This window comes from Leishmania donovani, chromosome 9 (assembly GCF_000227135.1).
Source record: "Leishmania donovani BPK282A1 complete genome, chromosome 9".
Lineage (NCBI taxonomy): Eukaryota > Euglenozoa > Kinetoplastea > Trypanosomatida > Trypanosomatidae > Leishmania > Leishmania donovani.
The window spans coordinates 175,523-203,022 of record NC_018236.1 but is presented as its reverse complement, the minus strand read 5'-3'; the positions used below and the strand labels follow the sequence as shown (position 1 = coordinate 203,022).

Genomic DNA, 27,500 nt, shown 5'->3' with positions numbered 1-27,500 from the left:
GCAGTTGCCGGCTCAGCGCGCTGTTCTCGGACTGGAGGTCGAGCACGCGGCTGATGAGCTCCTCGCGGGAGAGCTCCATCAAGTCACTGGACATGGTCGCGGCAAAAAGCACCCAGCACGCGGCGACAGGGAAGGGGGAGAGATGAAACAGCGTGCGCGTCTACTCTGTATGCGTGTATGATCGCGGTGCTGTGAACGCGCACACACTCACAGCCCTCCCCTCCTTCAAGAATTGCCTCGGCGCTGGCTTTCCCTGTTGTATTATCTTTTTTTTTTTTACTTTTTATTGTATGTTTTTTTTTTTGTTTACGTTTTTCTATTCGTTCCGGCTTTGCGCTCGTTTCTTCAACGCGTGTGTGTGCCGTTGGCGTTCCACCGGCTCCCTCCCCCTTTTCAATAATAAAATAATAACAAGGGAGGGAGGGAGGGGGGTGGGGGCGCCTTCTGCTCCTTTTCGTGTGTGCTCTACAGTGCCACGGGACAACGGGATCTCTCTCTCTACATATATGCCTGTATATACATACCTATAGGTAGATGGATATGGGTATGGGTACGCGTATATATATACGTATGCGTGTGTGTGTGTGCGCTGAATCGTGCGACACGTGGGCTCAAACGAAGATGATGGATGGAAGGAGCGAACACGACACAGACGGCGGAGGGCTGGGGTGGGGTGGGGAGGTCGTGGTGGTGATGGTGGGAGAAAGGCGCAAGGAGAAGGCAGCGACATAGATGCGCGCACACGCGCGCATGTGTATGTGTGTGTGGTGAAGAAGAGCTCAACGGCACGCACTTCACGGAGGGGAAGGGGGTGAGGGAGAAGAGCGCACGCGGGAGCGACGCGCGGCGCTTTCCTTTCGCCTGCTTGTACGAAGCTCAACTGACGCACGAATGCAGGGCAGCCCACCTGCGTGCGTACATGTCTGCGCGAGTCTGGAGTGGAAGTATGCGCAGGCGGCACAAACAGAGTGAGAAAGGAAGAGTACCGAGGACGGTGGGCGGGGCGAACCGGGGGGGGGAGGGCGAGACCGAGGCTCTCCCTCCCCTCTGTCCGTACAACCGCGCACCGACGCCTCGCGGTTCGCGAAGCAGTCAAATGATAGACGTGCCCTCATCTTGATCTTCCGCATCCGAGTTGAGCCGGTAGTCGTCTGCGCGACAGCCACTCCAGCCGCGTGATTCGGCTTGGCAGGCGAGCTGCTTGTGCTGTTTGTCCACAGCCAGCGTCAGCAGATTCGCCAGAAGCTCGCGCATCTCCTGCTCTCGCGAGATCGCCGCAGCGGATCGGTGCGGCTCACGGCTGCTGCATGCGACGAGGCGCAGCAGGTCCGGCATCATGGTGTTCAGATTTTGCGTCGCCGCATCGCTGCCGGCGCGCGGGTCTGCTCGTGCGCTGCTCTGCGCAACGTGCAGCATGTCTCGAAGCGTGTCGACGAGTAGCGCGCCGGCACTGGCGTCGTCGGGGTTGCCCACGAACTGTGCCATGATCGCTTTGTTGCGTGATTCTATGGAGGCTCGCACTACATCCTGCAGCTTGCTGCGCGAAGCCGCTGTTGGTGCGGTGGCGTGGTCGGCAGGCTGGGACTGTGCACACACATCGTGGCGGGCGACGGCGCCCTGCGCACTGGGAGACATGATGCAGCTGCCATCACTGCCGCTGCGAGTGCGCTGATGGTGGTGCGGCGTCGCGGCACACGACGGAGGCGCTAAGCGCGCTGAAGGTGTGCCACTGATGGCGCATGCCCAGCGCTGTAACAGCGACAAGCTCCGCCGTGCCACCCGAGCCAGTGCCGTGCCCTCTGCAGTCGATGCGATCGTCAACGTCGTGACGGCGGCCGTTGCGCACACTACATCCTCGTACCGCTCCATCACAAAGTGAACCACCTCACCGAGGGTGCCCACGAGCAAGTCGAGCGACTGCAACGCCGCTGTGACATGCGGCGGCGTTATCGTTGTCGTTGGGACCGTGGTGGTCCCGCTTGCCGCTGCCGCTCCGCTCGTTGCAGTCGCATGCAGGTGCCGCACCACTGTGGAGGTGGTGGTGAGCAGCAGCTCAAACACGCGACAGAGCGCGACGACACCATCCCGGCGGCACTGTACAGCCGCAGCGGAAGTTGGCGGCGTCCGGGTGCGCGCCAGCACCGGCTCCCACAATGTGTACTGCAACACGTTGACACATTCTTGTAGGAAGAGCGCTGGGGGGTTGAAGGGCACGCTTCCCGATCGCGGCGGCACTTCTAGAACCGCCGCAGGGGCGAGGTGCAGCAGCAAGAGTGTGCCGCTGACTTGCACGGTGCTGGGGGCCATAAACGCCAGTCGCGCGCGATCCTCGTCGGTTGTCTTCGCTGGTGCCTCAGTCGCCGCAGCGGACGTGTTGGCTGATGCAGGATCCGGCGGCAGTCCGTCGGGCCCTCTGCGCCTCGCAGCGGTCGCACCGACAGCATCCGCGCCCATGTGACGCAGCATCAAGCCGCGCATCGTCTCCATGACGGCGCCGAGATACCCCGGGTGCGACCCAGGAGGCATTACCGACTTGAGCGGGATCCGCGTGCTCGCCGCTGCCGTCGCTGCTGCGTTGGCGGTGGCGTCGTCCACCACCGTGATGGAGACCGACTCGTGCGAGTCCTGCAAAACAAAGCTCTGCAGCCGCGCCGCTGGCGGAAAGGCCGGCAGGAGCACCTCGCCCCACATCGTCCGCGCCTCGCGACTCGACAGCGTCGGCCACACCGCGGCTAAACCCTCGAGCAGGGTGGCCTGCGCCTTGCTCGGGAAGTAGTACGAGTTCACAACAGCCGGGCAGCGGGTGACAGCCTGCAAGAGAAAGAGCAGACGAGTAAAGTACGGGGCAGGAGAGGAGGGGTCGCTGTGCCGCAGCTCTGCACGTGACGTTGACCCTGCAACTGTGGTGGCTATGCCGCCGCCGCCGCCGCCCCAGCTGCTGAAGTACGAGCTGAAACCCGTCGCGTTGCGACTGCGCTCCACGGCGCTTGGTGAAGTGGCGGTGGCGGAGCCGACCGCGGCTACCGGCGCCGCCGCCGCGAGGCGCTGGAGGCGGAAGCTGTCGCAGACCGCGGCTACCGTGGCCGCCACTACCGCGTTGGTGCACTGTTTTGCCCTTCTCTGGGTGTCGGGTTCTGGCGCTATGCCTTCTGTCACACCCGCAAGTGGTCCTTCAACGCAGTCATCGCCGCCGCCGCCGCCGCGCAGGATCAGACGCTCAAGAGCACTCCAGGCGAGGTGTATCCCGTGCGCGTGCAGCCCTTTCCCTGGCATCTCGACGAGCAGCCCGTGGAGAGCGTGCACGGCAGCCACGGCGGCCTGCTCGCCGGATGTGCCCCGCAGCACCACGCAGACGTCGCCACACAGTCGCAGGAAGCGCTCCAGCACCTGCGTTGCATCGTCCTTGTCCTCCTCAGTGACGGGCAGCTGAGGACGCCGCGATCGCGCCGACGAGGGCGACGACAGCGCGGTAGCGGCCGCCTGCATGCGCGCGTAGTGGGTGACAAACAAGCGGCTCCCCGCATCGAACAAAGCAGCGCGCACCTCCTCTAGCTGAGGCGGGTGATCCATGAAGCTACGGAGCAGCCGCTGCCTTGTCGCGTCCTGCGCCCCTCTTTCCCCCGCCGCACCGGTTGCGGCTGTTGCGCCGTCTTCTCCCAGCTCAGGCGGCGATGGCGGAGGGGTCGCGCACAGCCCTGTCGCCACTGCAACAATTTCCATGAGCGGCAACAATACATCCTGTAGTACGCATCGCCAGCACGCTGCGGAGAAGCGCCAACCGTACGTCTGCACGAGTGCGAAGAACGTCTGCAGCGCGGATTGGCGCACCTCCTGCCGATCATCGAGGCAGCCGTTACGTAGCTGCCAGAGGAGCGAGCACCAGAGGCGGTCGTGTTGCTGCTGCTGCTGCTGCTGGTGCTGTGCGACCAAAGCATCATCGGAACATCGCGTCGGTGATCCTCGCATTCCGCCGGCAGCCGCACCTGCACACCCGGCGGCCGTGGCTTTCACCGTGCCGCTGCTACCTCCGTTGGCGTTGTTGCAGGCGCCGCCGCGCTCGATCTCCTCGTCTGCCCCGCTGCCAAAGGCAGCGAGGTAGTCCGCGATAGACCACAGCAGCTGCACGGCGCTCAGATTCGTGTGCAGCTTGCGCTCAACGGCAGCCCCTCCGTCGACGCGGTGCACTGTGAAGGTGCCGACACACACGATGAGACGGTGCAGACCGTCCACATTCAGGCGCGGAATGTGGTTGTGCTGAATGCTCTCCAGCGCGCGAAAAGCGGTGTTGAGGGACTCGACGGCTTGGCTGCTAGACACGGTGGCACCGGCGGCGCTGGTGGGCGCCTTGATGCCCGGCTTACCGAGGAGGCCGGTGCTGCTAGCGCTGCGCCCACCGATGCTGTCCATGCTGACACTGCTTTGTGTGTGACTGCCGCTCCCACCAGCCGCACCGACACTCATGCCTGCCAGAGTATTGTCATGCTCCTTGGCCGCCATGGCGGTTCGCTGCAGCAAGGACAAGATAGCTTCCCAGGCGGCGCCATCAATTTCTTCGCCATAGGACTGCACAATCTTCACAACGTCCATCAGCACGGCGGCGGCGGCGTTGCCCAGCAGCTGCGGGACTGCGCCGGCGACGACAGAGAACGCCGCAGATGCCTCTAAGGCTTCCGAGCTAGCGGACCTCTCCCCCCTCTGCGGCAGTTCCCGAGCCTCGTTCGTGTCAAGTGGAGTCGATGACATGCGACCCTCCAGCTCATGCTGCTCCGCCGCGTTAGCCGCTGCTGATCGTCTGCCTTGTCCACCGCCTCTGCTCGGCGAGCCAGCACACTGCAGCTGCCACTCGCCATAGACGCGGTCGAGCAGGGCGAAAGGGCTCGCCAGGAGTTGCTCTAGCGGGGCGAGGTGGACAGACGCGGTGGCCACCGGCGGAGCTGTGGCGACGCTGCTGCGGCTGTCGTCGGCGGGTGTGTGAAGGGCGATCGCCTGCGAGGACCGATGCACGGCAGCGTGCAGCCGTGCGATGCTTTGCGCGGCGTCCGCCTGCACAAACGGCAAGAGAGGCAGCCGACCGCCGCTGCCGACCCCAGCGAGGGTGTCCTTCGCGCCACTCGTACCCAGAGAAGACCCAGAGGCAGCGCTGGCGGCGAAGAGGGCGTTCGCAACTTGCGTGAGCGGCACAGCGGCGAAGGGGCCAGAGGTGAGCGTGAGGGCGGCGCTCTGCACGGCTTGATACGAGGGGGACGGCGCTGCGCTGCCAGTGTCATTCAACGGGCTGCCACCTTCGCCTCCCGCACTCGTCACTGCCGCAACCCGACGCCGCGATGATGATCGACACATCTGCACGGCTACCGTAGAAACATGGCCGACGACTGTGGAGAGCACCAGCTCGATCGTGCGGGTCTCCTCCTGCGAGAGGCTCCCAGTCCCCAGTGGCGTGTCTGGGTCGGTTGCGGCTGGTTCGACGGAACTCGACGCCGTGGTCGCCAGCAGTGCTCGCTTGTGCGTCTTCATTGTTGTCAGCAGTGCCCTTCCCCATTCCTCCACGTGCTGGTGGTCCGTTACGTAGCGGCACACCCTCGCCTCCAGCTCCCACAGATACAGTGCCCTAGCAAGAGCACCGGTGCGCTGGTGCTGCAGCTGCACCACTTGAACACCGGGCTGATCGCCCCCACCGCTGCCGTCCCCTACTTTTCCAGTTGCTACGCCGTTCGTCGCGTCGGTGTACCGCAGCTCTATGAAGGGCAACATGGCTAATAGCGACACGCTCAGGCACTCTGACGTGAGCACCCACTGCCCGCCGCAGCCCTGTGGGTGGTGGCGAGGCAGCCGGTCGGAAGCGGCGGCGCACGCCGCCGCGTGCAGATCCCCGCAGCCCCAGTGGTTGAAGGCTAGTGCCGCTCCGTCCTGCTGCTGTGACGGCGCTGCTGCCCCTAAGGCCACAGTTGCGCTCACGAGCTCTGTGAAAAAGATTTCGAACTGAGAGTAGGGTAGCTGGCAAGCGTTGTGGAGGCAGAGGGAACGCAGCGCGTCACGCAGGTGCAGGGCGTCACTGAGTAGCTGCTCTTGCTGCTCCTGCTCCTCGGCAGACTCCTCGATCCACGACAGCAGCCGCTTGAGCATGTGCAGCAGAGGCTCCGTCACAGCGAGACCGCGCGCGAGCAAAGCCCACCCGCTCTTTAGCTGTGCCCCGAGGGTGTTGGCGATGACGTGAAGCGTCTTCATGATAAAGAGCTTGTGCTGCAAGCGACACACGCCAAGGATGACGGCGTGCTGCACGGCTGGCGCTCGCCAGCCGTGCGATGTGAGCACCAACGGTATCGCCCAAGATGCCGACGCGGGCTGCTGCTGCTGCTTGCTACGTGACGCTGCCGCTATAAGAGTCGGCGTTCCGATGCGCGGGGGTGCGGCCAACGACGGCCGTGCGCCGGCCCCGCTTCGTTCGCCTGCAGGGGTGGTGCTCATCTGCGACTGGGACGGGGACACGGTCCAGCTCCCGCTTCCGCCGCCGCCCGCATGCGCTGGTGATGCCGTGTTGCCACGGGCCGAGGAGGAGGTCGTGAGACCACGACGCCGCAGCCATTCAGCGCCCCAGCTGGACATGCTGAGGGCATACTGTCGAATCCCCCTGACGCCACCCCCGCTGCCCGGCGACGCAGCGTCGCGATCGCCGCTGGGGCTGAGTGCAGCGGCGGCGACGGATCCCGGCACGATCGGCTCAGCTGCCGCACACGCGCTGTTCAGCGTGAGAAGCGCTTCCAGCAGCATTGCCGTCGTGGGAGAGGCGGTGTCCGACATGCCCAAGGCGGTTGGCGGGGCCAGGGCGACCAGGTGACCATCCACCGGGTCCTGTGTCCGCAGCACGTCCACGAGCGCTGCCAAGTGGGCGTCGCGCTGCTCAGGCAACTGCAGGACACAGCTGACCTGTACCCAGTAACTGGTCGCTTTCAACACGACCGGCAGCACGTCCTCTTCGTAGCGGAGGTGGCGCAGGCAGAGCTGCTCGCAGTGGAGAAGGTGCGGGTGTAGCACCAGGAAGCACTCACGACACCGGCACAGCACCTGTTCTTTGTCTGCCGCGGCCACCGACGGCATCAGCTGCGTGTCCACCAGCTGCGAAAAGAGCTGGCCGAAGGCGGTGAGACCGTTGAGCACTTCGGTGAAGCACTGGTACACTATGGATGCATTCGCTACACACAAGCAGAGCGGTATTGACGCCGCCGCCGCCGCTGCGCCGACGGCGTTCGCGGCTGCCGGCCCCATGTGCAGCGGCGAGAGCTTCAGAGATGGCTCGCCCACGATGTCATCCTCGGAGTCACCGGCGGAAAGGAAGCGTGGGGGAGTGCTGGGCCGTAGAAGCGGCCCTGTAAACGCCGCGCCCTCTGCCTCCTCGCCGTCGCCGCCTCCGCGCCTGTCATCGGTGCTCTTGTCGTCCGCGCTCGCCTGCATGATGTTGTTGGCATGGAGCTGCATGTGGGACACCACCAGTGCCAGTACGGACAGCACGAGGCGGACCAGCAACGGCACCGTCGTGGCATCCACGCCAGTGCCACCCTCCTCGCCGGCCGCCGCGGCGTTCCCGAGTCCCGGAACGGGCGGTGTGCTGGCGCGATCCTTCTCGCTGTCATTTCTGCCGTCAAGCGCGCTTTGGCTGCTCGTGAGGTTGTCGCGCGAGCGTGAGAGCGCGAGCGAAGGCCGCTGCGGATACAGGGAGCTGTCATGTGCCGACTGTGACCATCGCTGCGAGGGCGCCGCAGTGCCGCTGCTGTCACTGTTGTAACCGTTGCGCTTCACATCTGAACTGGCCCGCCACTCTTCATTCGAGTACCAGCCGCTGCTACGATACGCTTCGGTGTCCACCGACATGCCTGCTGCGACTTCTTCAGCATTGTGGCCGCCTTGCATGGACCGCAGCTGCAGCAGTTCCCACAACAGAGTCGCACTCGTAAGGGTCTTGCGCCAGAGAGACAGCACTACCGTCGCCGCCTGTGACAGTCGCTCGGCATCGTTGCTGCTCATCAGCGAGCCTCCTGATGCCTCGCCGCTGCTGCAGAGCCACTGCGACGACGACGTTGCACAAGGCTTGCGGCGCCTGCAGAGCCGCTGCAGCAGCCGATCATGCGCCTCAAGAAGCACCTGGGTCGAGTTTGTCATGCTGTGAAGGTGCGTGCTGATGGGAACGAGGACAAGTTGCTGTGTGCACATGAAGACCTCCAGCGAGCAAGGTGGCGCGCTAAAGGGCCCATCGCGCTGCTGCTGCTCTTGCACCTCCACGAACAAGGCCGGCGGCGGTTGCATGGACACTGCGATGCCCATCTCATGCAGACCCCACAGTGCGACAGAGAAGACGCAGTCGTTGAGGCACTGCGCGTACAGCGGGCTCTGCATGGATACCGCGGCGGCCGATGTGACAGCTGAGCTTCTGCTCGCACCTTCATCTGTGCCTCCTCCTCCGCCAGCAGCGGCCGTCGCCACCGCTGGGGCCGCCAGAGCCTTGGCCTGCTCCTTGAAGAACAGCGTCACGGCGCGCATGAGAAAGAGCCGCAGTCGCTCCGGCACCGCCTCCATTGCGGCGCACGCCGGCATAGTCATCGCTAAGGAGGATAACGAGGAAAGCTCTGCTGCACCACCAGGACCGCCGGCACCTGATACAGCTCCCGCTGCGGCTGCTGCTGCTGCTGATTGGGCATCCAGCTCATGCTGGATGCCCGGTGACAAGGCTGCGAGTGATCCGAGCATCGACTTCGACATCAGCGACGTGCTCAACGAGAGTTGCTGCTGCTCCTGATCCCGTTGCCGACTAGCATCCGCTGCGGCAGCCGCGACGCTGGCGGTGATGCCGGCCATAGACGATGGCGTGCTGCCCCTGTGATGCTCCGCCGCACCTCGCTTGTTGCTGTGGTTGCTGCCACTGACCGCCGTTGCGCCTTCACCACCTGCCGCGCCACCGGGAGCGGGAGTGCTGGTGCTATAAGGACTGAGGTGCAGCCACCGCGTGCGTGCACCGACCATGAGGCGGCAGACGTCCTTGATGAAGGCGACGCCCTGCAGCTGGGCCGCAAACGTGGATGCCGTCAGCGTTACGGACGAGCTGTTGCGATGCACTAGGCCGTCGTCGCTTGCGTGCGCGCTGGCTGAGACGACGCCGTCGTCTCCTGCCCCGCTGTCATGCAGCGCGGCCAGCACGGCATGGATGTGGTGCGTCAGCGTCGCCTCGCACGTCGCCTCCAGCATGGACTGCGGCGCGACGCCGCTGTAGAAGAGCAAGAGTACGCCGTATAGCTCTGCGAGCGCGCTGCTGCCGAGAGGGCATCTCGACGCGGCTGACGCAGTCATCTGAAGAAGACGGACGAGGACCGGATCGTCGTGCACAAGATGCACGGGTCCGGCAGCGGAAACAGTTGCTGTGACTGCGGCGGATGACATGGCACCGCCGCCGCAGTTGGCATCCAAGAGTCCGCTGGAGGGATCCTTGTCCCGTGGGGCGGTGCTATGGGACTGCGGCGCACTGGATGGCGCCACCGATGCGCTTGTCGTCCAGGTAGGGGGCGGTAAGGCAGCTCGCGCTGGCAGCTGCACGCCTAGCGAAGAAGGTTGCACAGACGGTGTCGGCGAGGGCTGGAAAGCAAGCGCGCGCACCAGGTCTGCCACACGACGACCGACCTGCTGCGTGACAGGCAACAACGCCAGAGCAATGAGCTTACCAATGTCGCCGATGGACTGAAGCAGCAGTTCCCGAGATGCCGCGTTGTGGCGGTAGTGAAGTGGGTGCGGCGGAGACGCCGCGGAGCTGGCATGCGCGCCGGCCGCCAGCAGAGTTGCTGCCTCGGTTGCGATGACCGGTACATGTGGCGGCTCATTGCCGCTGCCCATGGTGTACAGGGCAGCGCCGCTACTGCTGCGTGACATGCTTCCTCTCGCGGCAGGGCTTGAGGTTTTAGGATGTGCTGCGTTGCTGCTGTGCCTGCGCGCCGTGACCGCAGTCCCGCCAGAGCTGCGCTCCGCCAACAATGTGCACGCAATGCAGAGAGTCTCAAAAAGGCTAGCCGGGTCGTACTGGCGCTGGCGGGTGTCCAGGACGGCGTCGCGCAGGACAGCAAGACCGCGGTGCTTCGTCGACTCCACCAAGAGGCCCTCGAGGCTCGTATGGAAGGCAGCCCGGGCAAGATGGCGCGCATCGGCGGCGGACGCTGCGGTGACACTGCTGTTGTGCGCCGCCGCCACTGATGTCCGTCCGGATGGGGCTTTGGGAGGCCCTGATTCTGCGGCCGTTGGTGCGCCTGCGGGCGCCGACCCTTTCGGCTCCGCCGGGACGGTCAAGCCACCTAGCGGCCACCAATAGGAAGCCATGATGAAGGCGAAGGATGAGGGTGGGCGCGTGTGTGCGTGCGCATGTGCCGGCGCACGGCACCGTGACGCAGCAGCGCCGCGAAGCGCCGTAAAGACGAATAAAGAGGGCGAGCGGGCACGAGGCAGAGGCGATGCAGCGACGACGCACGCACGCACAGATGGACGGGCGGGGGCAGCACCGTGGCGTTCGAGGAAAAGCAGCGACGCGCGCGCGCGAGAGCGAGAGCGAGGACTACACAAGCAAGCAAAGGTCTGCAGCGAAGCAGACACGAAAACGGGAAGGAAAAGAAAAATGCTGGAGGCGAGTATAGACAGGAGGTGCGCGTGCGCGTGTGCGTGTGCGTATCTCCGTGTGATGGTGTGGCGAGCGGGCGCGGGGAATGCTGTGTATGCGTGCGTGTGAGAGAGAACGACAATGATGTGACCGGCGAGTGTGAGCGGGGCTTCTTCCATGCACCGGCACAGCGGATGAGGCGCACCGAGAGGAATGGCCGAACTGCTCAGCCTGCGTGTGCAGTTCCTTGCGCTGCACGCTTGCTCAGCTACAGGCTCGGCTGCTGCTGCGGCACACGATAATGCTTACGATACAGGGAGGTGCAAGCATCATGAGGATGGAGAAGAGGGAGGTAGAGAGGGAGGAGTGTGCGTGACGAGCGAGGTGCCTGACTAGAGCGCCTCAAGTGGTGGGCGTGCATCGATGGCACGGTGACACATGCGCGCTGCCTTTCGGAGAGGACGCAGAGGGGATACACTGTGGTATGCCCGCGGCCACACGCGCACGCACACCCCTGTATGCATCGTTACGTCCTAGCAAGCACGCAAATCCGTTGGTGCGGGCACTTGATGGCGATTCAGTCGAAAAGACCATGCGTGCTGGTGAAGGAGGAGGAGGGGAGGTGTCCAGGTGCGCTTGTGTGAGAGAGAACACAAGAGCGCCATACTGAGCCCTAAACCGACAACGCACAGACACGCGCACCACGGACAAGGCAAACACGCAGCGTTGCTGTGGCCGGACATCGAGCTCCGCCCGACCCCCTCCCCCCCCCTCCTCTCCGTCTGCCTCCCATCGGGCAGACAGTCGAGCGACTCTCGCTACTCGGGCACTTGATTCGACAAGGCTTCGGTGGAGTTGGTGTGCGAGGGAGAGGAAGAGTCGGACCCCAATGTGGAGGTTGGGCGATCGGCCGAGGTCCCGAGCGGCGCCGCTGCCGTTGCCAGCGCCGACAGCCTTGGCGCGGCTTCCGCGGCTGCCGGGATCGCGGGTGGGCCTCGCGCGGCACTGCAGGAAGCGGCGTCTTTGCGACGAGGGCCGGCTGGGGTGGTCGGCGTACCGCCGCGTCGCAACATTCCGTTCAGCCGTGCGTTTTCGTGCTCCTTCTCGGCACACCGCGCGTGCAAGGCGCCGTTGCGCTGCTCCAGGGCGATGTAGTCGCCACTCAGTTGGTTCCACAGTCGGCGCAGCTCGTTGCGCTCATCGCTGACGGCCTTCAACAGCCTTTCCTGCCGGGCGAGCAGCCCTCGCATCGGGTTTTGATCACTAAGCTGCGCCATCTCTGCCTTCCATTGCTCCTCCTTGGCCTGCTCTGCCTTCAACAGCTCTCGCAGCTGTGCATCGCTGGCCTGTGCCGCGCGCAGTTCGATGTCCTTGCTCACCAGCGCAGCGCGCAGCGAGTCGATCGTCTGCTGTCTGGCACGGTGCCGGGCACGGACGTTGTTGTAGGCGTACTCCAGGGAGGTGCAGAGTCCTGCCAGCGTTTGGGGAAGGCGGTAGCCGTGCGAACTTCTTGGATTCTCTGCACCAGGGTCTTCCGCGTTGCCGCTGGTGGTGCTGCCACAACTGCCGGTGCGACTGCCGCGGCGTGTGCGGCCGCCTCTGGGTGCTTCTCTCGCGTCCTTGCCGTCTGTCAAGTGAGTCCCAGTGACAACCAGTGCGGCTGTGCTCGCGGACGACGGTGTGAGCGCAGACTCGATAGCCTCATCTGCCCACATGGAGCGCAGCAGCATGCCAAGTGCATCCATGCACCCACGCTGAGCCACTGCCTGCTCTGCCTGCGCCGATTCGGCCAGCTGAGACTGCACCTGTGCATGCCGCACAACTTCCTGCTGCGTTGCTACAGCAATGCTGCATCGGTGGGAGAGAGGTCGATAGCCTTCGCGCTCTAGCAACTCCGCCTTGGCGGCCTTCGCTTCCTGGTAGAGAGCGCTAAGACCCGCCATTGTTCCCTCTACGCGCAGACACAGCAGTTCCCGTGCGGCATCCTGAAGGGCGTCGACGGTGGACTGATGCACGGCTTTGAGAGCAGTCAGCTCGGCCTGCCGAGCGACGCGGTCGGCTTTCTGCTCTTGCCACTCCGCGTCGCGGCGCGCCATGGCAGCCTTGAGGGCAGCCAGCTCTGCGGCGAGGTCTTTCTCTCTCTCTTCCGCCGCTTCGGCTCTACTTGTGGCGCTGCGCAACTCACGCCGCGCCGCGTGTACGTCTTGTGTCGCTGCTGCCAGCTGCGCATGCACATCAGCCAGCTGGTCGCGCAGCTCCGTCCGCTCTCTGGCGACAAAGGCCGCGTGCTCGGCGTGCAGCCGCTCCGAATTCTCCTTCACCTGCCGCGCGCTCTCTGCCGCGCTGGTGGCGACGGCCGCCTCTTCGCGCGCGGCGGCCACTGCCATCTCCAGCTGCGCCACCTCACGACGACGCGCGCTCTCCATGTGCGCCAGCGTCTGGAGCACCTGACTGGCGTGCTGCTGTCCTTCTCGCAGCTGCTCTGCCAGTCGCTGCAGCCGCTTCCGTTGCTGCTGGATGGGGCGTGTGTGATCAGCAGCGGCAGGGGAGGAGGCTGACGAAAAGCGAGAGCCGACGGCGCTGCTCATCAGCGCCGTGCCCGCGTTTCCCAATGACACCTGCGGATGTCGCGGCGTCGAATAGCCGGAGACCAACACTCCACGAGTACCGCTGTCCTTTGTGCCGGCGGAGACTGATGCAGAGCGGTCGGCGCTCACCGCACTACCAGCGGCGGCGCCGTCATCGATATCCTGGTGGCTGCTCTCCGCGGCGACGCCGTGCAACCAGTGCTGCTGCTGCTCCTGGATTTCGCATCGCAGTCGTTCCTGACTCTCCAGTGCGCCGTCGACGTAGTGCAGCAGCGAGTGGACGCACTTGTACAGCTCGCCTAGCAGTTCCCCCTCGAAGAAGTACTTGTCGTCGCAGCGCGACTCGTCTTGGGCGACGTCGACTACTTTGCTGACCGCTTGCAGCGCTTGGGTGCAGCGGAGCAGCTCCTGGTCGTGCGTGGCTTGTTCGAGAACACGGAGCAGCTCGCGGCGCGCCTCCTCGTTTTCCATGGGGTTGGCAGGGATGCTGGGGGAGACCGAGGAGGTGGTTGGGGCTGCCGCTGCCGGTGCGGGCATCATGGTAGGCGACGAGGTCCACGACGAACCCGCCGGCGCCGCCGGGTGAGCGTGGCCGTCGCAGGTGCCGCTTTTCCCTCCGTGCGACGAGAACCCCTGCCGCGGCGGCGTTGGTGATCGGACCGGCGCACTCGCCACCGCCAGCGCGGCCTCGAGCTCTTCGATTCGCTGGCGCAGCAGCGCACAGTCCCGCTCGCCTCGGGCGAGCTCGGTGGCTAGTGTATGGTACTGCTCTGCCTGCGTCGAGTACAGGAATCCTTCAACGACCTCAGTGAGACGCACTTTGCAGTATTGCAGCGTCGTCGGGTCCGCAAGCAGCTGAAGGAAAATGTGGTCCTGCGGCAGCTCCGTCGTGAGAGTCGTGATGATGCTTCGGACGCTGGCCTGCAGCTTCTCGTTGTAGATGCCACGTAGAATATCGTCGCTTGTTGCAACGGCCGCTGCTGATGCTGCACCCAATGGGCTTTGGCGCGCCCCATCACCAGTGCTCTTCTCCATCGGCGGCTCGACGGTCGCCCCTACGCCAGCGACTCTCGGCGTCCCTGGAGCAAGGCCGGCGGACAGCCCTGAGAGGAAAGACATGGTGGTGGGGCTCATGCCGGCCAGCAGCTGGGCGTTGCTACGGGATGGTGTGGTGTGGTGCAGGTAAGGCTGCGCTGGCGGCGACGCGCCACGTGCGGCGCTGATGCTCGGCGTGGGAGAGGTCACGTGCCCAGCGTTGCTGAGGGTGGCGATCGTCGCCAGTGGCGGCTGGCGAGGGTCTCGGGGAGCGATGCTCATTCTCGAAAAGTGGGAAATATGTGCGGGATAGAGGGGTGGTGGTGGTGGGGGAGGTGAGGGGAGCGACGCAGGCGTCAGATCTCCTTCTACGAGCGTTTCGCACACACACACACACACACACACACCACTGCAATGATGGTGACGTCTATATCTAAGGGAGCACGTGCAGCCGCTCGTACGGTGTCAAAGAGATTGCAAAGACCCAGGATACCGCGGCACGATGCTGTAGGTGATGTCCGCCGTCCTCCAGCACGGGAGCGGGGGTGGGGGTGGGGAGGAGGAAGAGAAAAACAGCCCCCGATCAACTGATCGGGCAAAGCCACACGCGTGCGTGCCTGCCTGTCTGCGCCCGTGCGCGGGGAGACACTGACGCTGCTAACGAAGCGCGTCTGTACGACGGCCGCGCTTCCTTTGGCGTGTGTGTGTGCGCGCGCCAGGGAGAGTAATAGGAGGAGGAGGAGGGAGGCGAGCGGAGGTTGCTGGGGTTCCACTGTTGCCACTGTGCCGTGAAGTGGCAGAAGCACACGCGCGGTGAGAGTAGCCCTTATAACTTTGCGTATCGCACACCACAAGCTTGTGGTCGGACACGTGGTAGTCATGGTGGAAAATCGGTGGCGGCACCTCAACTCACTGCCTCACAGCTCCGCCGCGCTGTTCTTCTCTGCGTGCACGTTGGCGGTATGCGCTGCGTATTCGCGGGTGTGGCCACGCACAGGCTATCACAGCATTGCTATACAAGCGCACGTGCGCACGCGCACACACATACGCACGGTGCTCTAGTCATGATGCTTGCGCGTGCCCCGCTTCATAGAACACCGCATATGCAGGTGGTGGTGGTGTGTGCGTGTGTGTGTGTGGGCGAGTACCCGAAACTGCAGCTGCAGCAGCAGCAGCAGCGGTGGGGAAGGCGCTGATCGACCAGGTGGCGTGTCTAAATCGCGAGGAAGCGCTCGCGCAGCTTGCCTTGTAGCACCACCGCCTCCGGGTGGTCTGGTTCTGCCTCCAGCACCCGCATCACCATCTGATACGACAACTCCAGCTCACCTGCCTGGAAGGAGATGACGGCGGTGTTGTACAGCGCCTCCGTCAGTCCCGGCGCCACGAGTACCGCCGTGTCGAGGAGGCGACGCCCGGTCTTCTCCTTTCTTTTCTCGTAGGCCAACACCGCCAGGTTGTTCAGCGCCTCGGCGTGCGTGACGTCGGCACTGACGGCAAGACGGAAGGCGCGCTCAGCGAAGGCCATGTTGCCCATCCCGATGCCCACGTGCCCGATGTTGTACCACACATCTGCGCGCTGACTGTCCTCCTTGCATAGCGCTAGCGCATGGGACAGGCAGCGCAGACTAAGCTCCATCTGGAACGTGTAGAAGGCGCAGAGTCCCATGTTCGTCCACACCTCTGACGTGTGCAAGCCCATCTGCAGCAGGCGGCGGTAGTAGCGCAGCGCCAGCTCTGGTTGGTTGCGCTCGTAGAAGAGGTGCGCGCCGATGCAGGCGATGGCCTCGATATTGCTGCTATCGAGGTGCAGCACTTGGTTGTAGAGGTCGTAGGCGGTGCCGGGCTCATGCAGCTCGTCGCGTAGACGCGCACAGCAGAGGACTATGTGGTGGTCAACCGGGTTCACCTCGAGCGCCGCCTCGTATGTCTCGAGAGCTGTCAGTGGCTGGTCCATCTTGAGGTACACCTTGCCCAGTTGCATGACCACGCTTGTGTTGTAGTTGGCGAAGGCACGGCCCTTTTGAAAGCCGCCGCCACTACCGTCACCGCCTGGCCACGCCTTCGACTCCTTCGCTAACATCCCTGCTCCGACGCTGGTGCTGGTTGGTGAGTCGAAGAGAGCGGCTTTGAGGTACTTCTCCGCCTCCCGCAGCAGCCCCAGCTGGTAGTTCGCCTTGGCCAGGCGCGCCTTCCACCACCAGTCATTCGTGTTCGCTATGCCGACCTGCTCCTGCGCCGCAGACACCGCGGCGGTCTTCCCGGGAGGGGGCAGGGACGATGGACCCACGCCGGCTCCGGCAGCGACGCCCATGGGCAGCTTGGCAGCAACGCCGGGCGCTGAAGGCAGCGGGATTGCTGACGTCGTCACAGGCTTGACTGGGCGCAGCGCTGCCGTGCAGAGCTCCAATGCCATTTTGGGCTTGTGCTCGACGTAGAGGAGGTAGTCGCAGAGCAGTTTGGCTACCATTGGCTTCTCCTGCGCGTAGCGCTCAAGGTTGAGTGCCTGCAAGTTGATGTGCGGCCCACCTGTTACGGACCGCAGGGAGGCAGTGCCGATCCGAACGAAGCGGCCGGTGACAGGACGCACCGCCGTGCCATCCGGACCGCTGCGGACGGAGCCGGGACGGTTCTGCAGCGTGCCAGGCCGCGCGTAGCCGTAGCGGCTGCTCACTGGCCGGCCACCGCCGGCTGACGTTCCAAGTCGACCAGCGCGACCAACAGCGCCAGCAGCCGTACCGCCGCCTGCGGTGCCCTGCCGCGCCGCCCGTAGGGACGTGTTGGGCCGGTGCAACGTGCTTACGACGGCCTGCTCACCTTCCATGAGCACGTCATCGACACCGTCATCCTCGATTTCTGCATCGTCGTACCAGCTCTGCAGCACCATCGCCTTGGTCTGGATGAACCACATGCTCTCATCCATGAAGCCGGTGCTGGGCGGTGTTGTAGCCGTGGCGCCTGTTGGAGAGCCAGCGCACTTCGGGGTGGTGGCCAGAGTGAGGTAGTGGGTGGAGACCTTGATGCACTCCTCCAGCCTACGCCGACGCAGCAGGCTGAGGGCGTAGTAGGCCGGATCCATACCAGGCGGCAGCTCTGGGGCCTCGACGGCAGCGAAACACGCCATTGCGCTCTCTTGCGTAGCCAAAGAGATGCACCAAGGCACAGAGGAGAATGGATGGGGGGGTGGTGGTGGAGACTTGGACGTGTGTTTCTCTCGCCGCGTTACGCTGCGCTGCAACGCGAAGCGCACACAGGCAGAGGCGTGAGGGTGCGTATGTATGTATGCGTGTATAGGAGTGTATGCGCAAGACAGACGGAGGGAGGGAGGGAGGAAGAGGGCTACCGGGCAAATTGTGGACCGGGAAGAGGACCCGCCGCTGCTCACGTGAATCGGCGCGCTGGTCTTCTGCCGTTTGTACTGATGTTGTTGTTGCTCATGTCGCTCGTTTCCGGGGATGCGCTCGCGCCAGGCGTTGTTCTCGCACCAGCGCGCCTTTTTCCTCCCTCTCTTGTGTTAGGCGTTTTCCATGCGCCCTTCCGTGTGGGCGGCACAGAAGCGGGCACAACACGTGACGAAGAGGGTGGTGGTGGCGGAGGTGGTTGCATCGGAAGGGGGGCGCGGCCTGTCCGTTGCCTCGCGTCGAGTGCTTCGGCCCCCTTCTCCTCTTTTCCCGGCGCCACGCCGTCGCGGTGGCACGCGCAGTGATTCTTTCGGCCGTTCGGGGGGAGGGAGGACACGGATGCAGAGGCACACACGCGAACACGACACAAGCAAGGGATAACGGGCTGAAGTCCAACTCGACCAAGCAAACACATCTCTCTCTCCCTCTCTCGTTACCCCCCACCACGCATGCGGCGGTGCGCAGGGCAGAATACGAGCGAAGGGGGAGGGGGGGGGGCGGGGGCACACGACAACACATGCAGACAGACAGACAGGCAACGAATAAGAGCACGAGAACGTCGGCGCACAGGACATGAAGGGAACCCCCTCCCCCGCTTCCCAAGCTCGACATCGCTTCCCTCGCGTGCCGTCATTGCTCCCAAACCACTTCGTGCGCGTGGTTGTGTGTCTGACACCCTCTCTCGATCTCTCTAGCTGTCCCCTCAAGGGTTCGACAGTTGACGAGGACAGAGTCGGAAAATTACATGTTCAGCCTTGGGTCTCTGACCAGTATGTGCCGCGTTGCAGAGAGGCGCATGCGCATGGCACCGCCTGTACTACCTCACCTAGTTCCTCGTCTCTTTCTCTCTCTCCCGCCTTGCGCCTATGTGCACACGTGTTCAGGAGCGTGGAGAGTGATAGCCCAAGGCGCGCCAGGTATCGTGCACCGGCCACGCACAATCCGCTCAGGCGCGTCCGCACGTGCATGCTTGCATGCTGATTGTGTATCTGGTGTGCATATGTGTAAGTACCTTCTCGTTCCTCGTTGGAGTATCTGCCTAGATTTCCTCCGGCTCGAACATCTCCGCAATCTTACTGCGACACACTGGGCAGGTGGGGCACGACGGGGCACACAGTCGGCACATGACCTTGTGCTTGCAAGGCAGCAGGATTACCGTGGGGACGTGGTCCATGCACACAATGCAGTTTTCTTGCTTACCCTGAATCTCGTCACGGACGTGCTGCAGGTACTCGATCATGTCTCGCTCCAGCAGGCGCAGGCGGGAGAGCTTGTAGCCCTGCGCGTCTTTCGGGAACAGGACACACTCCTGAGCTAGGTGGTTCATAATTTCCTGCCGCAGACGACGCTCCATCTCCTCGTCCTCGCTCTCCATATTCGGGTCGGTGGCGCCGCGCGTCATGAAGGAGGTGGTGGCTGCCAAAACGGGGCCGCCGTCACTCTCACTCGCCACACCACCGCCACCATGCGGAAGAGGAAACATAGTTCGCTGTTGCTGCTCCTGCTGGCTGCCTGTTGCCGCGGTGTAGAAGCTCATGACCGGCACCTCTGCGTTGGACATTTCGTGCGACGCTTGCCCGTCCTCGCGTGGGTTGCGGTTATAGTCGCGCGTCATCACGGTCCCTTGCCGTCCGAGGCGATTGTTGACGTTGTAGTTGCTGTTGCTGCCGGCGGCGCTCGCACTGCTCTCCGCGTTCGCGATGACGCCGCTGCTGTCCCCTTCGTACATCGCGGCAGAACTTCGCCTGAGCAGCGCATCGCCGCTGTCGGGGAGGGGAGCGCCGTCCTGCAGCATTGGTGGTATCAGCATCGTCTGCGAGCTTGCGGCGAGGCTTTGGCGGCGCTGCCGAGCAGCCCCGTGGGCGGAGAGACTTCTTTGTTGCTGCTGCTGCTGCGCCAGTTGCGGATGTGGTACGTTGCCACTTGTGTCGACCACACCCGCTCGACCGTTGGTCGCCATCGACCCGTTAGCGCTGACGTGAGAGTTGGAGCGGTGTCGGCTCACTTCGTACGGATGCAGGCGAGCCGTCACCTCTTTAAGCCCTTGCACAGTCGGCACCCGCAGCGTGGGCTCGTTGCGGATCATCTGCAGCCAATCGCGGAACTCGCCCTCGCCCATGCTGCTGTTGCTGACGCTGTTCAGCTGATACTGGACGCCGTTGATGGCGGCGAGAGGCGGTGGAAGCTCTAGCATCAAGTACACGTTCGTCGTCTGAGCTGGGTTGGTCGAGAAGCCGCTGTAAGGCTCACCGGCGGTCGTGCTGTGAATGCGCGCCACCACGTACCCCTCGTTGCGAGTGGGCATCTCCAACAGCACCCGTACAAAGGCCCCGGCGAGAATGCGGCTCGAGTTGGTATTCTCGATCACGTGGATGGCGGTATTTCGGCTCACCTGCGCCCGCTTCGCCGCCTCAAACAGGCGGCTGTCCTCTTCCGAGATCATCTGGCGACGCGCCGCGGCGCGGGTGTTCGGATGCGCGAGTGCGTCTCTCTATCGGCGTGTCTCTGCGACGCAGCACTGAATCCAAAATAAAAACAAAAAACGAGGGAACAGCGAGACGCACACACACACACACACACACACACACACACGGAGACAACGGTCAGAGAACCGCAAGAGCAACGCCAGCAAGTCACAGACGATGAAACACACCGAAAAGGCAGATGGGCAGCGACGGCGAGGACCGGCGCACAGTGTGAGGAGGAGGGAGAGACAGCGAGAGAGAGAGGGACGGAGACCTCAGCGAGGAAGAGGCATACAAAGAGAAAAGGGCAGCAGGACAGCTGAGCGAGAGAGAAAGTAACGAAAAGAGTGTGCGTATGCGCGGGAGTCGAGCAACGCTGGAGGCTGTCTACGCGTCTGCGTGGAAGCGTCAGTGTGTGCTGCAGGGGGTTGCGAGAGTTGGGGGGGCGGGGAGTATGTTTGGTGCACGCGTGCGTGCGTGTGTGTGGGTATGCCCTTCTTAACGACGAAGGCGGCGTCTCGTCGCTCTCTCGCAAAGGACGCAGGAGGGAGCCGCGGCGTGCGCACACGTATGCGCGTGTGCGTGTGTGCGGAAGAGAGGGAGTCAGGGCAGCAGGTGGTGCTGTTCATTGCATGAGAGACAGAGAAGGGCGCGAAGAAGGATTGGCGAGGGAGTGGGTGCGGCGGCTATGCTAGCAGAGGATCACGTGCGAAGCCTGGCCAAGGTGGCCTCCCCAAAGTGATGGGGTGCTTTTCCTCTCTTCCTCCTCCCCCTGAACAAGCGCCTCCAGCAGTGCCACAGGGATTCGAGCAGCAGAGCCGTGGTGCACGGCACACGAAGAGAGGCGCGTGCCGTTAAGAGGAGGGTAAGACGGCAGGCGGGAGGGGTGAGGCATCACCACCTGCATCCACAGGGGCAGCTATGCAGGGCAGACACGTACGAACAGAGAGTTCGTTCGGGTGCGCGGGGCGCGTGTGTTGCCTTCCACATCCTTATGGTAAGTATCAGTGCGAAAAGGATAAAGGGCGGGCGGGCGAGTAGGTGGGGGCGCTACACCCACTCTCTGCCTCCTCGTGTTCTCCCTCTCTCTGCACGCCGTTCTTGTAGAGGTCCGTGTGGTATGCGCGTGTGCGTGTGGCGAGGTACGCAGAGGCACAAGCCTCACACATTCACGGAGACGCATACGCTGCGGGGCAGAGAGAGGGAGAGAGAGAGAGCACACGATGCCAGAGACGTAGCTGGAGAGGAGCAGAAGAGGCAGAGGAGGTAAGGGAAGGAGTATGCGGACAACAAATAACCGCACATACGCACGTTTTCGTGGCATGAGAGGGGGGATGCGATTTACACGAACGGGCACAGAAAGAAAACAAGAGAACGTGTGCACACGCACACACACGCACACACAAGGAAGACGCCGTGGAGGAGGCGGAGGATGAGGAGGGGGCTTGGGGACAAGCAGGAGAAGCAAAGACGCGAGAGAGGCAGAGATAGAGACGGGAGTGAGCGACGCACGCACCGGCACACTCGCGCGATGATGATTCAGAGACGCCCCTCCCCACACACCCTCCGGAACGAAGCGAGAAAAACAACCGCTGCCAACGGCGGCGGGGACGAGAGAGATTGCGATTACTTACATACATACCATACACGCGCGCGTGTGAGTGACGCCGCCCGAAAAGGGAGGAGAGGCTACTAATATACATGTGTCTGTGAGGCTCAAAAGGAAAGCAAGGGAGGGGGAGGGGGTGCAGCTGCGGCCAGCAGCCCTGCATGGAGATGCGGAATGACACGTGCGGGCGCTCGCGCAGACAGCGGAACACGTGCACACCCGCGTCGCCCCTCCTCTTTCCCTCGGTGGGGGGGGGGCGGGCGGCGGTGGTGGTGGTGGTGGGGCCCAAAGGAAGGAGGGCGGAGGTCGGGGACAGGAGAGTGCCCCTATCCATGCCGCTCTCCGCCACTCACACCCACTCGAAATCCGCTACCACAAAAAGCGGCCGCAAGGGATGCCTGCACGTCTGTGCAACGGGAGGGGGCATCTGGCTGCTATGGTTGATGCGCCTTTCCTGGCTCATGTGCGAAGCATAGGACGGGCCCACATGGGCAGAGACGTTGCAGGAATTGCCAGTGATGAGCGACTCAGCACCAGCGGCGACCGCGGCCCATCCTCCAGCTCTGTCACACCGCCATCTCTCCACGGGAGAGATGAACGCATCGGCGCCGATGGTGGATGTGGCGTTTGTAGCTTGACGTCAACGCAGGGATCTGCAGCTGCGGTGTCGCCAGCCCTTGCATCGTCGAGGTTTGCGCGATGAGCGCCCTTGTCATCCCATCTAACTCGCGTGCGCGTTGCTGCCTGGCGGCGGCGAGGAGACTGTTGCGTCTTTTCGGAGAGGTCAGAACACGGCGGCGTGCCGCCTGGTGCGTGGGTGCCTGTCTCACTGTGGTCGGCGGCACCGCCGCGCTCATAATGGGTCGGATATCGCTTCGCGTGCAGCTGAGGCCCTACGCTTACCGCTGCCGCCGCCGTGTAGGGCCGCCGTCGCTGCAGCGCGCTGGTGAGACCTTTGCGGGGGCGGAGGCAGCTGTCCGCCGACGCAGGCGCTGTGCGAGTCTCCTTCGCTCGGCTTGCATCACTTCCGATGCTGCATTCGCTTAAGCGGGGACGGCCGAGATGGCGCGTCCCTCGCGGCGCCGTTTCATCATAGGTGTTGGCGGTAGCAGGTCGCGGACCACCGCCGTGGGCTCCCCCTGGCTCACCTCTGGCAGCGGAGGCGGCAGCGGAGGAGGTAGACCAAGGGTATACGCGCGGCAGTTCACCCACCCGCTCCATCGCCACGAAGTACGTCGAGGCGTACTTGTAGTCATCCACGCGAGGCGACGGGTGGATGGAAGTCTTGTGGTAGCTGGCGGCGGCAGTGGCAGAGCCGCGCTTCAGTGACGCCGTGGCCGCGCTCCTGTTCTGCGGACTGTTGTCTCCAAGGACGGGCATACGCGCAACTACATCGAGCGCTTCCCCACCTTCCTGGATGGTGCTGAGAGAAAGGGTGGCGGTGCTGCTGTTGCTGAAGCGGCGCATCAGCAGCTGCTGCCGCTGTTGCTGCGCCCCACGCAGTCCCGTGAGATCGGTCCACGCTGCCAGGCCCGTAAACGTGCCGATGTCTCTGGCGACATCCGACGCTGCTCGAGCAGCCATCGCGCTCGAGCGGCCACTATCATCGCGCCTAATGTGTCCGCCCACAATACTCGTCGCCGTCGCCGTCGCCGGCTGCGCATCCGCGACGACGCTGCCGTGCGTCTGAAAGGCGGTCACAGCAGCGGTCGAGCGCATGCAGCCCGTTGTCGCCTTTCCCAGGGGAGGCTGCGGTGAAGCGTCGAGCTGGTTTCTGCCCATCGCCACCGCTCCGTCCCTTCCGTGCGTTGTCTGCGCGGCGGCTGCCGCGTTTGGCAGTGCGGACGTGGAGGAGATGACGGACAAGGATGACGAGCGTGTGCGTCGCGACGGGAGCTCGAATCGCCTCCCTCCGCCGACAGCGCCGTACAGCTTGGCTGCCGAGTTCAGCTGCAGTGCAGCCAGCATGTGCGGCGGCGGCCGCAGACGTCGCTCCATCGCGTCAAGGTACTGCTGCTGAATGCCGGTGATGCTACCTGGCCGGCAAAGCCGCATCCACCCAATCACGGCGCGCGCGGTGAAGCCGTAGTGACGCATCATGTATACAGCGAGCATGGTGCCTGTGCGACCCAGGCCAGCGAGACAGTGCACCGCTACAGCACCCTTGTCACCTGGCGCCAAGGTGCAGGTGTCGTGGCACTGCGTTCTGTTCGCGTGGGCGGAGTCCGGGCGCCGAGCGTGTGAGGGCGGCGCCGATGGAGGGACTGCCGTCCACGCCTCCGGCATACCGCGACACGTGCCTGAGTGCATGAGTGAGCATGGCTGCAGCGCCGGCCTCCGGTGACTAGCACGAGCTGAGGAAGCTTTCGTGGATGCGCTGCCCGCTCGCGCCGTCGCGGCGGACGACGATGGCACCGACCACCACTCTTGCAGCGAGACCGGCGCGACTGATTCACCGAAGTGCTCCTCTACCGCCTGCAGGAATCGCAGCAGCATCGCGTCGCACGGCACGCTGCCGTCGGCGTATGGCAGATCAACGTGCCTTATGCCCAGCCGCAGCAGAGGCGACGGGTTGTAGAGGTTATCGTTTAGACGTACCACAAGCCGCACACCTAGCGGGCGCAGCCGCCGCGCGAACACCTCAGCGGTGCGCGCGGACTTGTCGTCTTGCGGAGAGCTCATGGCCAGGAATCGACGAGGCACCACCCAGCTGTAGTCGTACTGCTTGCCTTCCAGGAAGGCTGGGATGTCGAACGTGTGCACGTTGACGAGCCCGAGGGCCACACCCTGCTCGAGCCCGGCCCACACGTCAATCAAGGAGAGAGGGTAGTTCGACACGCCTTGGCTCGCGTCGCGGTAGGCGAGAAAGCCGGGGTAGATGTCGACGAAGCCGCGATACCACGTCGCCACGGCCGACCAGCCGAGGCACAACACGCAAAAGGCGCCGACAAGGCACGCCGTGTTCACGCGCTCCTGCGCGTCGAGGCTGGCGCACACCACCACTGGCAGCGTGGCCCCCAGAGGGCAACCGGAGGAGGATACCGTGGAGACCGCCGAGGCGGAGCTCGGGGAGCAAGACGGCGCCGATGCGGGCTGTCCTCTTCCGCCCCGCTTTCTGTGGGCAGGGGCAGCGGCCCCCGAGCTCGTGCCATTGCTAAAGGTTCCTGCAGCAGCAGCGGATGCGGGGGAGGCGCGCACGTCGAATCCCGTCACCGCCCGCAGCAGCTCACAGAGGCGCCGCGCGAAGTGCACGCAGCAGCTCATGTCCAGCGGACCAAAGTCGGCGAAGAAGGGGCGGTAGAGGTAGGGCGGGATGCCTCGCAACGACACAAAGACGGCGTCCTGGCCCACGGCCGCCCTGGTGGTCGGGATGGTGCGCGTGCTGCTACCTTTGCGGCAGGCCCCCGCCACGCCACTGGCGAAGAAGTTCTCCTTAAAGTAGAAGTCATGAATGGCCTCCATGGCCACGGACATCGCCGTCGCTGCCGATGTCGACGGCACCTTCGAGTCCACCGGCGCTGATGCGCCTGCTGCCGTCTCGGCGGAGTCCACGCTGCCAGCGAGGGAGGAGGAGAGGCATTCGCCTGTAGACGCCAAGTACAGAAAACCTGGAAGAATGGCGGTGGCTTGCTGCGTGTCGAGGAGTCGCTGTAGCGTTAACACCGTGGACGGGGTGGACGTCGCTGCGGAGGGTGCAGCGGGCGTGGGATCCAAAGGCCGAGGCGGCATCCTGTGAGCGAAGAGGCGGAGGAGAGCGCGAGCGAGCCTGTAGTATGGGAGGTGGTGGTGGTGGTGGTGGTCGGGGTAGGGGGGGGGTGGAGGTCAAGAGGGGGGGGCGTATCTGTATACGCAGGCACATGCACACTGCGGCTGCCGCACCGGACTGTGGCCTCGAAAACTGCGAGTTAAGAAGCTGTATACTTCAACTGATGAACTCGCGTTGGCCGTCTACGTACCTTGAACGATTGCATATATGTGTGTGCGTGTGTGCGTGGCGAGGGAAGCACGAAAACGCAGTCACCAAAGTGGCGGAGGATTTTGGGCGTGCGGAGGGGAGGAGAAGAGGTGTTCAGATGCGGGGGTGGGGACGCAGCTCGTAATCGTCACTCACACACGCACGACGACACGCACCAACACTGTTGATAGCGTGCGATCGACCCGAGCCTCAAGAAGAGGTAAGGGGGAAGGGAAGGCGGGAGACATGCGATGATGCATGGACGTGGCGGCAGAGGGCCCGGCCAAGAGGCGGAAGACGTACAGGGGAGAAGAGCAGCAGCCGTACACCGTAGGAGGGATCGCCGCTGCTCTGTGCATCCACAACGCCACGCACGGTGCCCATATTACACCCCCTAAGAACACCCATACCGGTGTTTCTATGCCCTCCCCCCAATCTATCGCTCTCGCAGGCTACCCAGGATCGAGGAATGACGGAGGAGGGCGGGCGGGGCGGAGACCCGACGCTCATGTTTTCGCTGCTTCTATTTTTTCTTCCTTGTGCTCGCTCTTCTTGCTCGTCCAGCTGAGCGCACACGCACACGCAGGAGGAAGGAGGGGAAGCTGCAGAAGCTTGAGGGGGAGGGCCCGGACAGAGACACACACACACACGCACGCACCAACAGAACGAAGATCTAAGTGAGAGGAGAACACCACCAAAGACAGTGAGAGGCAGGCAAAGGCTCCAAGAGGCCAGCTCTCGCACGTTCTCTCTTGACCCCCCCCCCCACATCACCACTACCCATCCCCCTCTGCCTCACACTCACACAAAGAAAGCAACGATGAAGACGATCAGGTGGGAGGAGCGTGTGGGTGATGGAGGAACGCGTTGTGGTGGTGGTGGGGTGGGGTGAGGGGACTGAAATGAGCGAACAACGACGTCGATATCGCGACGGCAACAGCACATCTCTGTGCGTACACTTGTGGGGTCATCTGTGCGTAAGTATCCGATACCTTCACAGAGAAGGCACGTAATCTAACATGAAATGGTAGACGCACACGTGCACCCCCTCCTTCTCTTTCCCCCACAACTCCATCGCGGCCGAGTACCGTGGCAGCGCGCCAAGAGAACGGGAGAGAACACAACTGGGGAGGACACCGGCGCTGCGTGCGGGCTGTAGCGATGAATGGAAGGACGGCCCGGAGGAGGGGCAGGGGAGCGGAGGCGCGCTCCTGGGCGGATAGAGCGTGCTGAGAAAAAACGAAAGAAATACCACAGAGAGGGAGGAGGGCTGTTGCGATGCAGGTGGGAGGTGCGACAGTGACGGCGACTGCCAGATAGCACAGACAACGAGCGAGGCACTCAGGTACACCTCAGCTCCAATGCGACAGCAAGACCAACAGGACGAAACAAAAAAAAAACGTGCATGAGCAAACTTGAGAGACGCCGAATACGAAGGATGCTCGTGGGTGGAACACGAAGAAGAGTCCCTGATGACCGCACCTTCTCTGCGATGAAAGCTTGTCTAGGGTGATCATTGTGCCCGTCGGCACTACATGATCGGCGGCGGGCGCAGCATGGCGCGGTTGTCGGGGTAGCTGGGCGCCTGGCGCGCCTCGGGGTAGTACTTGAGCACGTAGGGGTGCGTGGTCATCTGGCGCGCGTTGAGGCGCTTCTGGCGGTCGTAGTGCAGCAGGCCGTAGATGAGGTCGCACAGCAGGTCGTCGCGGATGACGTCGCGCACCGTCCGCGCGCGCGCGATGCGGGCGAGGTGCTTGGGGTCGGTGCAGGGCCGCAGCTGGCCGGCGGAGTTGTACAGCAGGCGCGCCTCCTCCGTGCCGCAGCGC

At 63.9% G+C, this 27,500-nt stretch overlaps 6 protein-coding genes across 6 annotated transcripts in view; all 6 read right to left on the bottom strand.

Annotated features, from left to right (window-relative positions):
• LDBPK_090520 (serine/threonine protein phosphatase, putative) overlaps nucleotides 1–94 on the bottom strand; it is a gene marked incomplete at both ends in the record, with an annotated part of 1,959 nt that extends 1,865 nt beyond the window's left edge. Inside the window, one exon of the mRNA XM_003858684.1 lies at nucleotides 1–94. This exon is cut by the window's left edge and continues 1,865 nt beyond it. Coding sequence (XP_003858732.1) covers nucleotides 1–94 — 94 coding nt within the window.
• Nucleotides 95–1,092: 998 nt separating this feature from the next.
• LDBPK_090501 (hypothetical protein, conserved) lies at nucleotides 1,093–10,350 on the bottom strand (the record flags this gene model as incomplete). Its single annotated transcript, XM_003858683.1, has 1 exon — nucleotides 1,093–10,350. One exon carries the CDS (start codon nucleotides 10,348–10,350, stop codon nucleotides 1,093–1,095), a length of 9,258 nt encoding a protein of 3,085 aa, XP_003858731.1.
• A 1,092-nt stretch (nucleotides 10,351–11,442) lies between these two features.
• Nucleotides 11,443–14,247, bottom strand: LDBPK_090500 (hypothetical protein, conserved; the record flags this gene model as incomplete). The annotated part of the gene is made up of 1 exon (XM_003858682.1): nucleotides 11,443–14,247. One exon carries the CDS (start codon nucleotides 14,245–14,247, stop codon nucleotides 11,443–11,445), a length of 2,805 nt encoding a protein of 934 aa, XP_003858730.1.
• A 1,213-nt stretch (nucleotides 14,248–15,460) lies between these two features.
• LDBPK_090490 (hypothetical tetratricopeptide repeat protein) lies at nucleotides 15,461–17,368 on the bottom strand (the record flags this gene model as incomplete). The annotated part of the gene is made up of 1 exon (XM_003858681.1): nucleotides 15,461–17,368. One exon carries the CDS (start codon nucleotides 17,366–17,368, stop codon nucleotides 15,461–15,463), a length of 1,908 nt encoding a protein of 635 aa, XP_003858729.1.
• A 1,316-nt stretch (nucleotides 17,369–18,684) lies between these two features.
• Nucleotides 18,685–20,088, bottom strand: LDBPK_090480 (hypothetical protein, conserved; the record flags this gene model as incomplete). The annotated part of the gene is made up of 1 exon (XM_003858680.1): nucleotides 18,685–20,088. The coding sequence occupies one exon, from the start codon at nucleotides 20,086–20,088 to the stop codon at nucleotides 18,685–18,687; it is 1,404 nt and encodes a 467-aa protein (XP_003858728.1).
• Nucleotides 20,089–22,178: 2,090 nt separating this feature from the next.
• LDBPK_090470 (tyrosine phosphatase, putative) lies at nucleotides 22,179–25,193 on the bottom strand (the record flags this gene model as incomplete). The annotated part of the gene is made up of 1 exon (XM_003858679.1): nucleotides 22,179–25,193. The coding sequence occupies one exon, from the start codon at nucleotides 25,191–25,193 to the stop codon at nucleotides 22,179–22,181; it is 3,015 nt and encodes a 1,004-aa protein (XP_003858727.1).
• Nucleotides 25,194–27,500: the final 2,307 nt, after the last annotated feature.